Source organism: Rhododendron vialii, chromosome 6a (assembly GCF_030253575.1).
Source record: "Rhododendron vialii isolate Sample 1 chromosome 6a, ASM3025357v1".
Taxonomy (NCBI): Eukaryota; Viridiplantae; Streptophyta; class Magnoliopsida; order Ericales; family Ericaceae; genus Rhododendron; species Rhododendron vialii.
The window spans coordinates 2023529-2041798 of NC_080562.1; the positions used below are offsets into that span (position 1 = coordinate 2023529).

The window sequence follows — 18270 nt, forward strand, 5'->3', positions numbered from 1 at the left end:
ATTCCAGCAGTCTTTTGAAACTTCACGTGACTTTTGCCCACCACATCTGCATGGTTATCAATATCACATGCTTTGTGAGTTGTAACACCTTATATTTTTGCCTAATTTAAGAATACTTTGTATTTGTCTCCAAAAAAGATTAGCGTACGACCGAGTCATATATACTGTGTGTGGCGAAGGATTTTTTGGCTCCCTTACGGCACCGGTGAAGGAACGAGCTACAGTTGGATGCAGATCATGGTTTATCCACCATCTTCACACAATGACAGAGCTAGGATTTTGATTCGGGAGGGGTTGGATGATAGACATATATTTTTAATCCGAACGTATATTTATTATATCATAAAGTTTTTATTTTTCAATGCATTACATTTGTACATTGAAATGATTCTAGCCAAATGCAGTTAAAATATATACCAATCATTTTTTTTTCTTCAGGCAACTTCAACATTCATATAATTATTTTTTATTTATGAAAAAAATTGAGAAATGAGAATGTAAAATAACCGAGGAACTTTTTTTATCAAATAAATCAACCAATATTATTAAGATTATAAGTAGCTAGCTATACACGAATAATTACCGATAATAGTCAAAATCATGTATATATAAAATAAAATTTTTAAAACTCGGGAGCTCGGAGGGGTTCCGAGGCCACCCGGACCCCAACATAGCTCCGCCACTGCCTCAATGAGCAGATCATCGACGGGTTACTACACCCGAGCTGTTTTTTCCTGCAACTTTTGAATTTTTTGCTTTTCGTTTCTTTTATTTTCGGGACCGTGAGCCCTTTGTTCATTATGCTGATTTGGTTTCTATAAATATATGTTTCGTTTCCTAATATATATAAAATAAAAAAATAACATATTGGGGCCTCTTTTCCACGTGGATCCACATGAAAGAATTACATACTAGAGATAGTTAAAGAATTTCCATTTTTTTTAATCAAATGTGAAATGTCATCAAAATCAATCGTTTTATTTCAAAGAAAAGATGGATAAGATGCTTTAACTATCTCTAGTAGCTAGTATTTATTTCAAAGATGGATAAGATGCTTTAATCCTGTGCATTTGTCGTGATCACTACGATTTTAGTCAGAAGCTTGTTTTCTTTTCCGATTTTTTTGGCTCTCAAATTAATGTTTGAAAAGATTTTTCTGTCCATGTGATAAGTTCTTTGCTGTACCAAAGACAATGATAGAAGATGAATTTAGCTTCTTCACGCATCACAGTTAGGGCTACAAACGAACCGCGCCGTTCGTGAGTGGCTCGCAGCTCGGCTCGTTAGTGGCTCGTTCAAGTTCGGTTCGGAAGTTAAACAAACGACCTCGAGCCAATTTTTTCAGCTTGTTTTGTAAACGAGCCAAGCTCGAGCTAGGATAAGCTCGACTCGAGTCGGCTCGCTAGCCAGGGTATATATATTTAAGTTTAGGATTTTTATTGTTATTTCATAATTTGTTCTTTCCGTTTTCACTTTCTAGTCGACTAAGGGAGACTAGAGCACACGCACGCCAGTACACCCCTGCTCCATAGGAAAATGAAAGATATATATCTTTACAATCAAAATATTTTTGGTTGTATTAGGCCTATGCAAAGATATATATACATTTTCCGTTGGTTCGTTGAGGCTCGTAAACAAGCTAGAGCTCGAGTCAAGCCAAGGCCCGCTCGGCTTGAGCTCGACTCAATAAGTTTTCACTGAGCTCGAGCTCGTGTTCATTAAAAACTTAATAAACAAGCTTGAACACCGTAAAACTCGGCTCGGCTCGTTTGCAACCCTAATCACAATATACATGCATGTACGTAGATTGGCTCATAGCCCAAGGGTTAGTTCGGTTAGTTGGTGAATTTGCTGTCCACATAATTAAAAATAATTTCTTATGAATTTTCTAATCTCGACATGGATGGTCTGACTATGACTGAACCAGAAAGAAAATTAGTTGAGGTGTTCGTAAATTGTTCCGAACCTTCTGACCGTAAAACTAAATTCTAAAAAAAATATTTATCATAGGCTCGTGACCATTTTAGACAGAGCAGCTATTGTTCACAACATGACAAATCTTTTCCTGGACTACCTTTATTATTTATTTGGAGAAATCAAATTAAAGGAAGACTAGAGCCATGCAAGACCAACCAATTAGTATTAGGAAAGTTAGGCAACGATGTATAATATTATTGGTTAACGTCCATTAATGATTAGGCGCTAAGATTAATTAAAGACACTCATCTTGTTGCTTTCACTTCATAATATAATTAGAAGGGAGATTATTTCATTCTGTACGTACGAGCAATATATGCTTGTCTATATATTTTACAAAATTACGTGGGGTGCATACAACTAAGATGGAACCCACACACTTTTGTGAGAGCAAAGAGTGTCACTCGTTGACCCGATCGAAACAAGTTCTTTATAACAAGAAGATCCAAGTTGAACATTGGGAAGGGAAAACTATGACTCATTGCAAAACTAAAAAAACCAAGGGGTCCTAATCGGAAGCGATGGAATTTGGGATTTCTTTGAAGTAATTTTAAATTTTGAAAGTTCAAACATGAGAACAAAATTAAAATGCAAGACTAGAATTTCAAAGTAAATAACTTAAAAATCTCCCAAAAGTTTTATTAATATAACTAAACCACCTAGAAAAATAACTTTCTAGCTTAAGCTTTAACAACAATAGCAAAACCCATCTTGTCTCCAAACACTGGGGATATGAGCGGGGTCGATTGGAGAACTCTTGGAAATATATGCACAAAGTAGTTGTTTTTAGAATGCCACTGAAACAGTACTGCCCCCTATATATACCTCCAAGAACCGAGGATCTAAAAGAATGTTTTCTGTGGTACCATGTGCCCCAAATTAAAGTCGAAGTCTATTTTGAAGTTCACATTGAGGCCGGAATAATCAGCTACCATCAAAAGATAAAACACTTAACGCACACAACTAAATCAAGAGTAAAGTCAAAATGATGAAAACAATACATGCGAACAATAAGCTTTTTTTTAAGCCAACTCTTTTTCAGCCCTAATTAGGTTTGATGGCTTCTCGGCATCAATGTCAATCACAAAACGGTACTTGACATCGTTCTTTGCAAGCCGATCAAGGGCTTCGTTAATTTTCTCAGGTGTGACAGTCTCAATATCACACGAAATGTTGTACTTTCCGCACACGTCCATCATCTCTTGCGTCTCCTTCATGCTCCCTATAATGCTGCCCTTCACTGTTCGCTTTCCTACAAAATTCCAAAACAGAAAAAAAGGGTCTCGGCATCAAATTGATGTACAAACTCTAAATATTAAATGGAAACAATAAGCAATTTCTTGAAATTTTCGGTGGAAAATGGGAAGGAATAGGGGAATTTTACCAAATATCAAAGGGAATGAAGGCAGGTCCATGGGCTTGTCTGGTGCGCCCACAATCACCAGTGTGCCATTGATTTTGAGCAGTTCTAAGTAAGGCCCAAGTGAGTGGTAAGCGGATACGGTGTCCAAAATAAAGTCCAGAGACCTCTTCCCTGCCTGTCCACCACCAAATCAAGACAATTAAAAGTACAATGAAAAAACTTCTTATTTTAGAGACGGGCCGAAGTCTTTTTTTTTTACCGTCTTTTTTATTTTATTGGTAAAGAAAAAGACTTCGGATTCTCTCTCAGAGGGAGAGGACCGGTGCTACATCCGAAGCCTTCTACAGGCATTATGCCCAAATATAATAGTTTTCGATGTGAGGTGTAGAAGTTGTGTCGCTAAGTCTTAATAGGATTTCTTTAATAACTAATGGTGCCCGTGTCAGTTTACCTGTACCTCGACTAATAGAACCAATCTCGCAGTCATCCTGATTAAAAATGTACAAAAACCGGTATAAAATGGCCCTATAAGAGTGCACCTATGAGATTTCAAACAGGGGTTTACGACAAAACAAACTGAATTTTTCTTTCATTTTGCATTCTCAGCAATTCAGAGAAACTATACTTCAACAGCCTTTGATAACCATTCTTATCCCCCTACCAACTATAATACAACCTTACTTCTTTTCTATGGTACAGAGACCTTAAAAGTATTTAAATCCTCTGTTTTTTCTTCCTTATTATTCTGTCCGAATCTTGATTTTACAGCACAAGATTAACAAACCTTCATCTGTGCGGCATCGGTGCTAACTATAAAATCGTCGGCACCCAAACGATCCTTAGCCTCTTTTTCTTTGGACGGAGAGGTGCTGATCACAGTCACATGGTGCCCGAATGCCTTGCCAAATTTGACAGCTACATGTCCCAATCCACCCAAGCCAATCACTCCAATTCTTTTCCCTGGTAAGTCAAGCAGGTTGTTGTCCTTCAGCGGGCAGTACACCGTTATTCCAGCGCACAACAGCGGCGCCGCTGCGTCCATGGGCAGGTTTTCGGGTACGTGCACGACGTATCTGTTCCACCGTTTCAAGTACAGAATGAGACACTACATTTAATATTAGCCCTATGGATAGTTTCGTTGAATTGATTGATTTCGATAAACTCTTTTATCTTCACTTTAAATGTTGATATCTAATCGATAATAAATATGAATAGCATTTCTAGGTCAAATTCTACCAAAAAGAAAAATGAAAACAGGCAACTATTACAACTTCCTCTAGGACTAGGTGCGACCATAAAGATTGAAGACTCGAAGACCCGCAGCAGGCCCTTGAGGGATCAATCACCCAATCATTTCTGCCGCGCCCACCAAGAACTCATGGATCACAACTAGGCTTAGAAGGAGGGCAAGGTTCGAGGAGCGTTTACCACAACTTGAACCTTAGACCTCTTGATCACCGAAACCACATGATCTAATTTATGTACCATTACCTGTGGTCTGCAACCAGCATCTTGGAGTATCCACCGTAAGTGATGCTACCATCCCAGAAAATGCCATTGTAAGTAAACTGAACCTGGTCGCAGTAATTCTCCTGAGAGTCCTTGCAAAATTCGCACTCCAAACATGTCGCCGCCAAACATCCTACTCCAACCCTGTCCCCTACCTTGAACTCGGTCACATTGCTTCCGACAGTGGTGATCAACCCAGTAATTTCATGCCTAACAAAAACCATACGCACGCAAAACATTTATTCAAACGGGTTTTGTGCACATACTCATAAGCACATATATTTTCAGAATCGTCCGATTCACGCAGATCCTACAAAATAATGTTGTGCATCTAACGATTCCAACAGACGGGTTCACTTCGGGGCCATAAATTTGTGTACCATGACTTTCTCATATTTTACAATGACAAGCATACGATATGTCCAAGGACGAATCTGCAATTTATCTTGATTCTTGGAGTTCTCAGTAATTTATATGTATATGGAGGCTTTTTACAAGAATTGGGATTCTGGGAATTATCCTAATATTATCAAGTGGTCATACACCCAATCCTTGGATTCATCACTAGTTTTTGGACTGGGAATTATCAGCTTAATAGAGTTTCCACAGATATTTGGATTTGGGTGTAAAATTTGGACTCCAATAAGAATTGTGCAGGGTTATAATAGAAATTTGGACTAAAGTTTTCAAGTTTGTCCTTGAATATAAATTTGTTTGTGAGTGGGGACTAATCAATAGGGCTTCGGGTTTAGAGCAACGACAACAAAATCTTAATCTCTGACACTCGTGGGATTAGTTTATAAGATTTGTTTGTTTGCCCGATGTGTTTGATTAAAATTTTTTTATCCGGGCCAAACATTAGTGGAATACATATATACTCACGAGCTAAGTCACATAATTCGCGTTCGTGTGTGCAAGCAGGGGCGTGGAGGCATCTGTAAATTCATCTCAAAGTAATAAATTCGTGCGCAAGTGTGCGAGAATTTAGTGTGGAAGCGCAGGATATTTTAAAAAATTATGTGACTAAACTCATGAGTGCTTACTATTCTGGACGATGTTCCACGGACCTTCTCATGCATAGGGGCTAAACACTTGATGGTGGAGCCCACACAAATGTGTATTGGAGAAGGCCCGAAGCGCCACCTAACGGTGCTCAAGAGCAAAGAATGACTTCCTTATGCTTACACAAATTAAGTGTATGACATAAACAGTACTATAACATCATGTTAAAAGAAAAAAAAAACACTATAACAGATTTGATAAAGATGCGATATTCTCACTATGAATTAATTCATAACATTATATAGTCACCCACTATTATTCGTATCAAACAAATAGATCCACTGCTCACTATTTGAGCAATGTTATGAATACAGATAAAACTATATAGATTCAGACAAAGATTTGTTCGGAACTGTCCGATGTACATGGGCTCCACATCTACCATGTTGGACTCAAGTGCATCGGACAATTACGGATCGACACACCTTTATCTCAATCCGTGCACTTTCGATCGTTTGTGTCCGTAGCATTTTCGGTGAATTTAATAACTCTTTATGTCGTAGATAATTCGGACCGAACACACGCTTATACTATGTGTTTATCGGTAACTTTCCTTTCTTAATTATTTTCTCTTCTCTTCAATGGACGATAAATTGTTGAACGATAAATGTAAGTGAACGGAACAAAAAATGAAGGAAAATTAAGTACATACCCGGGGACAACGGGGTACATAGTGATGCCCCAATCGTTTCTAACATGGTGAATATCGGTGTGGCAAATACCGCAGTACAGGATCTTGATTGTCACATCGTTCATCCCATTTTCTCTGCTTGTCATAAAAGAAGAATGGAACATTAAAAACCAGCATTTTATCTGTCGAAAAATAAATATTAAAAGAGATGTACTATTCGGTTTGCGTTTTCAGAGATATTTTTGAAAGTAACGAGTGGAGAGAAACTTTATTGAAGACCGTGCGAAGAAATTTTGAGACCCCAAAATAAACAAGGCAAGTTGCTAATAATGCGTATATGTACCTTCGTTTGAAGATGCAAGGGGTAATCTTGCCGGAGGAATCATGGGCTGCCCAGCCGGACACTGTTTGTGTGTGGTTCGGAGTTGTTTCGGCCATGAGAGAGAGAGAGTGGGGATGGAGATGGTCAGATGGTAGCCAAGTTTATTGCGGTAATTTATAATAGTCGGTGAAGCTGGCTGGGGTTCCTAAACGAGGACACACAACTCTTAAATTTAATGAATTTGTTTCATCTTAAGATCTCTGCTTAGAAAATCTTTCAAGTGTTATCAAATTTTATATATGGCCAATTCATAGGGGTTCTGTTTCGATTTTAATTGGATTCCCTCCTAAAGAACACTAGTAGCTAAAAATTAGCCAATGTGCTTGTAAACTGATCCGTTACGGAAGATAATTTAAAAAACATGGTTGAAATGAAGATGCTCCAGTAAGAGTACAAGCAAGGAGTTGGTGATCCATTACGAGCGATAATTTAAAAAACATGGTTGAAATGAAGGTGCACCGGTAAGAGCACGAGCAAGGAGTTGGTGATTGTCTTGGTAAATGGAAGCCAGTACAGTTCACGTGATAGTGTCTCGTGTCGTACAGAATTTGTTCCAATTAATTGCTGCTGGGAGCATCTTCAACGTCTAAGTTGATACATTATTAATTTATCCATGGTGCACTAGCTCCCTGCATTACCACAAGAAGAAGAAAAAAGGTCCAGTTTGAAGTTCATAATATTGATGCCCAAACTAAGAACAACCTTACACTATATTTGAGATATTCGAGGTAAAGTCACTCAGATGCCACCCTTAAAAAGCCATTTTTCAGCTTCTCGTAGGCTACTAGCAAAGCCTTCGCATCTTCAACTCCTTCATCCCTTACTATCACGATGTTCTCGATCCCTAACACTCGAAGAGGATACTCAAACTCAATGAAATAAATTTCAAGTAACGTATCTGATTCCATGCTAACCGGTCACGCTTTCCCTCCCTGCATAGAAAAAGCAAGCCGTAAGTTCAAACTTGTTCCTAATCATGGTTTGGAGAGAGAATTGAGAAGCCCCCTCTTCCTCTTTTCGGCAGAACATGAATCATACCGTTTAGCAACAAGTCTTTTGTTGTTGCCAGATATTCTCTTTGTTTCTAACTCATCGTTAATTCGGTTTGGCAGCTCAATGGGTTGTGAAAAGCCCCTAGAAAATGTTTCACGTACTTGAGCCTTAGTGGCACGATCCTCCAACTAGGGTTGAAAATCCGACTTAGAACCTGAATCACGTGTTCCCAAATCAGAATCTCTTACAAGCCTCCCCTCTCATTGAAAAATGGAATTCCAAAGCCAAATTGTGGTTGCATTAATTCCTTAAAATAGTTGGTTTCTGAGTGATGGACAAACAAAATGAATGTGAGGGAGGGAGTGTGGGGGTGGTTTTCTTTGTGATCCTTCCTGTATAGCTGTCTCCGTATGTTGGCCGTGAGAGATGACGCTGGACTCGATGTACCTGCAGAACCGGAGGGGGATGTTCCTCCGGGAAGAAGCTCCGACGAACTAGTCAGTAAGTGGAGAAAGAAGAAGAAGTTTAGTAAGAGATATGTTAGTAGAGAAAAGAGTGTTGTTGTGAATGAGCCCAGAGAGAGTTTCTTAATAATAATGCCCTTCTATTTATAGGCAAAGGGGTAGTGTGTTGAGCAAGACGGCTTTGCTTTCCACGCGGAAAGCATTGCTCGGATGACGTCAGGTAGTAGGGCCATTTAATGAACACCACTTTCTAAGTCTTACAGAACCACATGGGTCGATGTCAGAAAGATCACATCGTTCAGAAATGTCACTTCGAATTTCAGAAAGGACAACTTACTTATCAAAAGATATTTCTTGAAGGTTCCATAATCGTCTGTACTCGGTGGAGCCCACTTCTGACACACGATGAAGCTCCGAGCATCTGGTGTTCTTTCCGAAGAACAACATAACCGAACAAGAGGACATCCCGAGCGTTTGGAAAGATCACCAAGCGAACTCAAATACATTTACGTTCGGATAAGGCACACAACGTTCGGAAAAGTCCACGGGGATCCGTCTATCCTTCGGATGACTAATGACACAACATGCCGAGGCTCACCCCCATTTACAGATGAACTGAGACAGCTGGACAACGGGTCAAACAGCATGAACCTTTATCCTCCTTTCTGGACCTCGTGGACCTTATGATCCTTCGGATATTTCAGCCCCCTACAGGGAGCATTAGCAAAGCTACGGACACACCCTTGGTGACTTGGTGGCACCCACCGCTGCTAACCAATATCTCAATAGGTGCAAAGATTCTAAAATACGAAGCTGAATTTCAACTAAAAGCACTGTAATTCTCAAATGAACATTAACTGATAGCCTGATAGGGAGCCATTAGTTTTTTTTTTGGTTCTTGGAGGACATAGCGAACCATTAGCTAGGATCAATTGATTGTGCTACACAGTACGCACGCTTGAATCAAACAAGACTTAACACCAAAATTCTGAGAACAAAACGCTTCCAACGATAAGCTTTTAAGCCTGGCCAACTCTTTTCCACCTCCAATAAGGTTGAAGAAATTCGAAATTCTGTACTTAACTGGTAAAGAAATGTTCAAGAACTAGAGAGAGAGAAAACATGAAAGAGGAGAAAGAGGAAAAGTCCCTTTTTCAAAGAAGGGCCTCAAAGCCTTATATATCGGTTGATTACTGAACCAATCAAGATTACACTTTAACTAATCTCAATCCACTAATTAACTGAAAACTAATTCAAAACTAACCAACCAACTACACACTTGAACTAGCTGACGTGGAGGCTTGAGCTTGAGCTGAGCCTGCTGTGCTTGAGCTGGCAGCTTCACTTGAGCTGATAGTGGAAACCTTGACAAAGGTTCTAAAGACTTGCTGGCTTCTGGGCATCAATGTCAATCACGAAACGGTACTTGACATCGTTCTTCGCGAGCCGATCAAGGGCTTCGTTAATTTTCTCAGGCGGGATCGTCTCGATATCGCACATAATGTTGTATTTCCCGCACACGTCCATCATCTCTTGTGTCTCCTTCATGCTCCCCGTCATGCTACCCTTCACTACTCGCTTTCCTGCAAAATTTTCAAAAAGATAGTCTCAGTATCTAATCGCGACAAACTCTAAACACTAAAATAAGGAGAATATTAGAGTTTTACCAAATATCAAAGGGAATGAAGGCAGGTCCATGGGCTTGTCAGGTGCACCCACAATCACCAGTGTGCCATTGACTTTGAGCAGTTCTAAGTAAGGCCCAAGTGAGTGGTAAGCGGATACGGTGTCCAAAATAAAGTCCAGAGACCTCTTCCCTGCCTGTCCACCACCAAATCTAGACAATCAAAACTTACTCCTTTTGTATGGTATTTAAGTCTTATTTTTTCCCTTTCTTTTCCTGGTAGTTTTGATTTCTGTACAATAAGATACATAGGAGATAAGAGTAAAAGGTTCACAAATAACAGACCTTCATCCGCGCAGGGTCGGTGCTAACGATAAAATCGTCAGCGCCCAAGCGGTCCTTAGCCTCTTCTTCTTTGGATGGAGAGGTGCTGATCACAGTCACGTGGTGCCCAAACGCCTTGCCAAATTTGATAGCGACATGTCCCAGGCCTCCGAGGCCAATCACTCCGATTTTTTTCCCTGGTGCCTCAAGCATGTTATTATCCTTCAATGGGCAGTACACCGTTACTCCAGCACATAACAAGGGCGCGGCTGCATCCATTGGTAGGTTTTCTGGTACGTGCACGACGTATCTGTTCCAAAATTCCAAATACAAGATAAAAACACTTGGTTTAGTATTACTCCACTAGGAGTGTATTGTTTTGCTAATTAGGATCTCCATGAAAAACTCAGAAACAACTAATTACGACCAAAAAAAAAGTTTAGAATTTTTTTTCCCAGATTGTAGTGCTAATGAACAGTGAATCTGTAGTACATGCACTTCAGACCCATCAAGATTAATTAACACAATTTGGACACAAAGCAATCTACCCATCTTTTGTCAAATCTTTTTGGATCTATAAAGTTGCATATCCGGACATATAACGGATACAAATGTATACGGAGCCGTCTGATGCACATAGTCTCGCAAGAGGCATGGGAGACCCATACGTCAGACGACTACTAACACATTTGTGTCTGGATATCTTGATCAGATGTATAAGAAATCGTCTGATGCACGTGGTCTCGCAAGATGCATGTGAGACCCATACGTTAACGACTACGAACACATCTGTGTCTGGATATCTTGGTCCTCAACCTTTTTTCCTAAAGTAGTACTGCATAAAGAAATAAAGGAAGCTAATTTTTAGTCATTCGGCATTCAAGTTCTGAGCGATTAATAACCGATTAATTTGAAGGATCGATAGCATCGTCATCCAGTTGTTGACCGTTACCTCTGATCTGCAACCAGCATCTTTGAGTATCCCCCATAGGTGATGCTACCATCCCAGAAAATGCCATTGTAAGTAAACTGGATCTGGTCGCAATAATTCTCCTGCGAATCCTTGCAGAATTCGCACTCCAAACAAGACGCTGCCAAACATCCAACTCCAACCCTGTCCCCTACCTTGAACTCGGTCACATTGCTTCCTACCTTGGTGATCAATCCAGTTATTTCATGCCTAACAAAAACAATGCACAACACAAACATTTTGTTCAAACACTCTCTGTCATTTAAACTGACAAACAGAGATATTTTAAAGGGACGGATCTTCAATTTAAATTTTGAGTCGAGAACCGCAATAAAATCTACGATGTATTAGGTATTAGTCTAATGTGGGATTCATCACAGTTTTTGGATTTGCCCATACAATTGTAAAGTTGTTACATATATTTGGATTTGGATGTAAATGTTGGAATGCAATAAGAATTGTGCAGGGTTGTAGCATACTATATTTGTACTAAATTTCAAGTCTTTCAATAAATTTAGGGAGGAAAACTTCTCAATCGCGCGCATCCAAAAGTGTTTTGAACGGTCTGGATTTTTAAAAAAAAATTCGCGAGAATAGTAATCTTTTGAATTATATATATAATAATAATAATCTATTTTTTTAGTTCTATGGCGTGAGAACTAAAAAAATTTATCCCAAAAACCGGTGGAGGTAACAAAAAATGCCAAAAATTGGCAAAATACTGCGGGCGATAGCCAGCTGGATAAAAATGAACCAAAAGAAAATATTGGGATTCCTTTGGGATATAGCCGGTTGGAGTCGCGCACTAATTGGAACAACTTTTGTTATATCTATAAATTTGGTATCGTACTGCGATAAGTTTGAAATGGAAGACATATTCTATAGATTAGAACCACTTTTTTTTCACAAGTTTAGTCCTACATTTTATTTACTATGTAATATATTTTCTCTTTTAAAAAATGTAATGAAAATAATAAGTCAGTGAAAGGATCTTCTAAACCCAGAAAAACAAGCACAAAAGACAGATCAGAAAAAGAATGCCTAAATAATAGTAGTAACTATTCTCGCGAATAGTTTTTTTAAAATCTGGACCATTGATTGCCGAAACGGACAGCTGAGATTGTGCGGATAAGTTTCACGGCTCCGTTGTGAATAAGTTGCTCTCAAATATAGGACATATGAGAGCCGAGAAGATCTAATAGCAACAATACTCGAAATTAACTCTTTAATTTATCAAAACCGTGCACAAATGCTCCTGACTCTTTTGTATGGCACTTCTCCTCTTCGGGAACATATAATGTTAGATCGGGTTACATGACGGCAATGGAGCTTAGCAATCAAGATTCGATGACAAGTGGAGACGAGGGTAATTCTACATCTAGAGTCCTTTCAGAGAATTGATGGCGACATCTATGGAAAATCAAAATTCTAAAGAAGATTTTGCATTTTGTTTGGAAGAGTCTTCATTAGATTTTGCCAACTAAATCAAAACTTTTTCAAAAAAAGGTTGTTGAGGAGTCGAGTTGCCCAATTTGTGGAATGGAAGCGGAAACGATTCTACATCTGTTCTGCACATGCTCTTTAGTGCAACTAGTCTGGTCTTTATTCCCTTTTAACACAGGCTTGGTTGGTGCTAATTACAATTCATTTGTTGATTTGTGGGATGCTTTTGAGGCTCATTGGCGAAATGTATCGAATAGGGACGGGCGTTTTTCTCTTATAGCAGTTGGGATGTGGTATATGTGGAAAAATCGGAACGGTGCTGTGTTTGAACATAAAATTTTGTTGCCTCACTTCTAGGGTAGCAGGTTGTTTGGATGAATACTTAGCAGCAAACCGAGTAGTGGGAGAGGCTTTGGGAGCTAGAGAGGAGGTTTCTAACGTTGCTTGGTAGCGTCCGAGTACTGGTTTTGTTAAAATTAATGTGGATGGAGGATGGGTAAAGTCTTTTGGGAAAGGTGCGTATGGTGTTGTGATCAGAGATGCAAATGGGATGTTCATTGCTACTGCAGCTGGATGTTTGTCTTGGTGTGGAAGCTCAGAAATTGCAGAGGCCATGGCGGTTCATCGCATCGTACAAATGGGGCTTCAATTAGGACTAGATGCAATGATGGTGGAGAGTGATTCCCAGTCAGTCATTAAAATGATAAATGGGAATAACGTGGTCAGTCAAAGCGTGAATTCTATCATCCATGATGTTGAGATTTTGAGCAATGATTTTCAAAGTTGTATGTTTTTGTTTGCTCGCCGATCTTTTAATTCGGTTGCGCATACTTTGGCTAGTAAAGGTATAGGTGGGTTGAATTGTAGTCTTTGGACCGAATCCCCTCCGGTTTGGCTTCTTGATCCCTTATCTAGAGATGAAGATTTCTTTTGATATATTTGGCTTGAGATTTATAATATCATCTGTTATCGTCTTGACAAAATACAAAATTTATCAAAACCATTCAATAAAAACTTTGAAAGACTGGATTTAGTCTTGAAACATCACCAAACAAAAATTTCTTTCGTAGTTCGGCCCCTCCGATTTCATTTTCTGACTCTGCCACTGATCTCAGCATTTTCACCTGATGTTCATAGGTAAATTTGTTTGATAGAGAAGATCACGGACACACGTAGAATAAGCTACGGGAGAAATTAACTTGAAAAAAAGGAGGAAGAGATTTTACATACCCGGGGACAACGGGGTACATAGTGATACCCCAGTCGTTCCTAACATGGTGAAGATCCGTATGGCATATTCCGCAGTAGAGGACCTTGATCGTCACATCGTTCATCCCATTTTCTCTGATCATCGTCATAAAAGATGAAAAACATTATCAAGTAGGAGTAGAATACATCTACCAAAACGAGGCTCTGTTCCTCTTCTGGCATCACAAAACAAAGAAGATAAATTCGAGTTTACCTCCGTTTGAAGGTGTAAGGGGTAATCTTGCCGGAGGAATCATGGGCTGCCCAGCCGGACACTGTTTGTGTGTGGTTCGGAGTTGTCTGGGCCATGAGAGAGAGAGAGAGAGAGAGAGAGAGAGAGAGAGAGAGAGATTGGTTGAGTGGCTTTAATTGGAAGTTGGGATGGAGATGATGGGTACTGAATTCATTGTGGGTATATACAGTGGGTGAAGCCGGTTGGGGGTTTCCGAAATGAATGAAGATGCTCCAGTGGTTTGAGGACCGATGAGGACAAGCAAGCGGTTGGTAGTTGGAGACACGGAGGAGTACGTAGTTATTCAATAGTATAGTCCGGAAGGACCGCTATTTGGTGCTCCGGACTACTTCTGAAATCGAGATTCATATGAGGTCTATATATATTTGGTCGTAAATTCTATAAGAATGTGTGGTTGTGAAGTAATACGGAACAATTGAATTGAATAGTTTCACGACTAGGAGGGGTTAGCGGGTTCCAATTAAATGAAAAATATTTCGGTGACATGTTTAATGCTAGTACTATAAAAAATAATGAGCGCGGTAAATCGAAAAGGATCGGTGAGGGAAATTTCAAAAGCTAAACGAAAGATTACAAAAAGCTATTGCTAGTAAAAGTCAAGAAATTGGTGAATGGTTTCCGGGAAAATACTCCGTCGTTTTCAGTTGAACCAACACTTTGAATGCCACCTGCCCGCCTTGGCTATAATTAATTTCGTGCTGGAAAGACTTGACCAAATTACATGTGAAATATGGGCGTAACTATAAATGTAAATGTAGAGATGGTAGGTGAGGAGAAGTCAAAAAGCTATGATCGACAGTTTCTTTACATTTTTCTGGACGAGGAGCCAATGGTCTCCAAACCACATATTATAAGGGATATTTGGGAGCCAACTTTTTGATTTTTTATTTTTGATTTTTTATTTTTTTGGCTTTTGGGATTATGATCAGAATGTGTTTTGTATTTAGTAGAGTATTTGGATGATATGTGCAGAATGTATTTTGCAGTAGGAGTAGTGTTTGAAAGATATGGAATGAAAATGAATTATGGATTGATTTTTTACTATGTTGCCTCTGGTTATTAACAATGGTGTATAATGTATATAAATAATGTTTGGGCTCAATTTATTTAAAATTTAATTCCGAAATTCTGCCCCCGGTCATGATTCATGAACTGGTGTCCCCTGTTTTTATTTTTAATTATATTTTTATTATTTCAATTATTGCTTGTTGTTACTTTTCCAAAACCATGGCAAAAATGGAAATTATCCAAAAAGAGAGAGGGTAGCCTTGTCTTTTTGGCATGGCTGAATTCAAAAATGTGAAAATGGAAATCCAAAAAGCTCCTATTTCCAGATTTTCTATTTTGTTGTAGAAACAAGAAATTGCAAAATCCATTTTACTCAAAATCCATTTTCCCTCTTCCTCCCAAACACCCAAAATCCAAAAATGGAAATTGAAAAATGTAAAACCATGCCTCCCAAACACCCCGTCATTGATGCAAATATGTCCTTCCCAACACTTTTAATGGCCTCAAAGAGTAGTTGCTCCGTAAGTTCTAGGTACGTGGTATATATCAAGTGAGAGAAAATGACCTCCATTCTAGTTGTTGTTTTGTAATCTTTCCGTCCCTTTTTAAATGTCATGTTTCGTAACTTCAACTTATTAAGGAGACGTCATCATTACACATTTCATATCAAATTTTCTCTCCACTTTTCTTACTTACCATCTATGAAAACATCATCATTAAATTTTTACTCACTAATTTTTCAAAATTTAATATACTTTTAGGGGCAAAATAGAAAATACACTAACTTTTACCTAGTAACTTTACAAAATGGACACTATTAAGGGACAACCCAAAATAAAATACTGAACTCTAAAAAGGGGATGGAAGGAGTATGTTTTTTTTGATTAGCAAAAATTTTATTAAAAAATGTGAGAGGGAAAAGAGAAATCCAACAAAAGTTGGACAATACAACATAAGGCCGAAGCCCAACCCCTAAGGTCTAACATGGAAGTCCAAAAATACTAGGGAAAATGACGGCCAATGACGTGTTTGATAATTAATATCCTCTAAAGACATTTTCAGCATTAACAAATATTCTTAAATGTTCTTAGCATGTCCTTGACGGGTATTAATTATCAAAACACGTCATGGGCCGTCATTTTCCCAAAATACTACAATGCAGCACACCCGGTTACGAGATATACAATAAAGCCTAAAACAAACAGGCTCAAAAGGGGACCAGCGGTAGATGACTCCCAGACGTAGATGATCGGCAGTAGGAAGGAACCCAACAGACCAACCACAGTAATATAAAACGTCCTACGACAGACAGATGGGAAACAAAGATAGGGCAGAGCGGCCAAAATCTGCCGCCCAAACAACACCTCCCACGAGCCCTGGAATCACGCTCGAGAACAAACGAAGGGAGCCATCACCGCGAAGTCAACCCTCGACCGAACTGCACCTCAGACGATCGCCGGCCGAAAACAGCACACAAAAAACGATCAGAAATTGCAGACCATTGGGGTTGCATACCCAACACGATCACACCTCCATGCCGCCACCAACCACCACAAAACGCCCTTTTTGCCTATCAGATTTTGAAATAGAAAAAAAAAACCTGCAAAAAACCAAAAGCGTTAGAAAAACACTCTACATCCACCTCTAAACATCATATCTACACCAAACCCTCCACCTCACCACCGCCCACAGCAGCCGCCACAAATCCAGATCACCTGACGCCGCTAAGCATTCCGAAAGGAGCCATGCTTGTGCCCTGAAAGCACTGTATGGTGTAGGGGGAATCATTTAGTACTGCGAGATATTCTTTCTCCTCTCACATAATTTATAGGGCCTGTTTTTTTTTTTTTTTCCAGGTGGATCTCACATGTTAAATTTTTTCCATGGTGTAGTCCCTAAACAGAGAGTGCCGAAAGAGTTTAGTTTTGTTCACCCTCCACTTAACAGGGTGAACATTATCTTCTTTTTTATTAGTTAAAATAGTGTGGATCCCATCAAAAAATATATGGGTCTCATCACAAAATAATGTCATGTTTATCAAAAAATATATTGCAAAGGCGAAATCTACACTATTTCAATTAATAAAAAAAATAATATTCACTCTCTTTTAAAGATAATGACAAAATTGCACTCGTGCCGTAAAGCGGCCGACTCCTCAATACTACTTACGTATGTCATTTTGATCCTTCAACGTGCATACTGCCATACTGGGCTAGTGGTGTCAGGTCCCGATAATTTTGGTTGAGTTTTGGACCTCCAGCACTCCAAATTCGATAAGGTTTTACATTTCATGATTTCATCATTGTAGTGAATGAAGCACAATTGCACAAGGGTTACGTCCAATTGGTTGATGGGTTGGCTACTCACAGTTAATTAAGGTGGGGTCAGGCTGTAAGAAAATAAATTGTTGTGAATTTCTTTACCCCGCTGTGGATGGTCTGGTCTGTTTTTGACCGGATCGAATAGGAGATTAGTTGAGGTAGGTATAAGTTGGCCGTCAAAAAAAAAAAAATTCATTGTATTCAATGATACAGAAAAGGGAAAATGACGGCCCATGACGTATTTTGATAATTAATACCTGTCAAAGACATTTTCAATATTAACCAATGTTCTCAACATGTCCGTAGTGGATATTAATTATCAAAACACGTTATTGACTGTCATTTTCCCTACGGTAAACATTCCAACCCAATTACTTTAACATTGTTACTTTAATTTTTTGGACCGACTCCAAAGAAACATCAAAATAGAATTTCTCCCCTCCAAATATGGACTAAATTTTGGATAATATATTCGTGGAAATTTCCATGGAGCTATGAAAGGGGGAAGTACTGAAACGAAATAAATTGATTATCTCAATTTAATTTCCCTTTAATTCTTTCATGATCAATTCATCCCCAAAATCCATTATCTAACCACTCTTTTGAAAAACTACTACTCCGGTATTCTTGTGAAATTCCCTATTCCCATGCGTGGACTGTTTTTATCAAATCGAAAAAAAAAATAATTGAGATGCACG

At 38.9% G+C, this 18270-nt stretch overlaps 2 protein-coding genes across 2 annotated transcripts; both read right to left on the bottom strand.

The window, feature by feature from the left end:
- Positions 1-2591: 2591 nt before the first annotated feature.
- On the bottom strand, positions 2592-7156 carry LOC131330193 (probable cinnamyl alcohol dehydrogenase 6). Its single transcript, XM_058363688.1, has 6 exons — positions 6886-7156; positions 6564-6677; positions 4832-5059; positions 4125-4413; positions 3362-3515; positions 2592-3229 (listed from the first exon to the last, which is right to left on the bottom strand). Exons 1-6 carry the CDS (start codon positions 6978-6980, stop codon positions 3000-3002), a joined length of 1110 nt encoding a protein of 369 aa, XP_058219671.1. The 5' UTR covers positions 6981-7156; the 3' UTR covers positions 2592-2999.
- A 2133-nt stretch (positions 7157-9289) lies between these two features.
- LOC131330195 (probable cinnamyl alcohol dehydrogenase 6) lies at positions 9290-14501 on the bottom strand. The gene is made up of 7 exons (XM_058363690.1): positions 14205-14501; positions 13973-14086; positions 11282-11509; positions 10351-10639; positions 10049-10202; positions 9756-9964; positions 9290-9435 (listed from the first exon to the last, which is right to left on the bottom strand). Exons 1-6 carry the CDS (start codon positions 14297-14299, stop codon positions 9759-9761), a joined length of 1086 nt encoding a protein of 361 aa, XP_058219673.1. The 5' UTR covers positions 14300-14501; the 3' UTR covers positions 9290-9435; positions 9756-9758.
- Positions 14502-18270: the final 3769 nt, after the last annotated feature.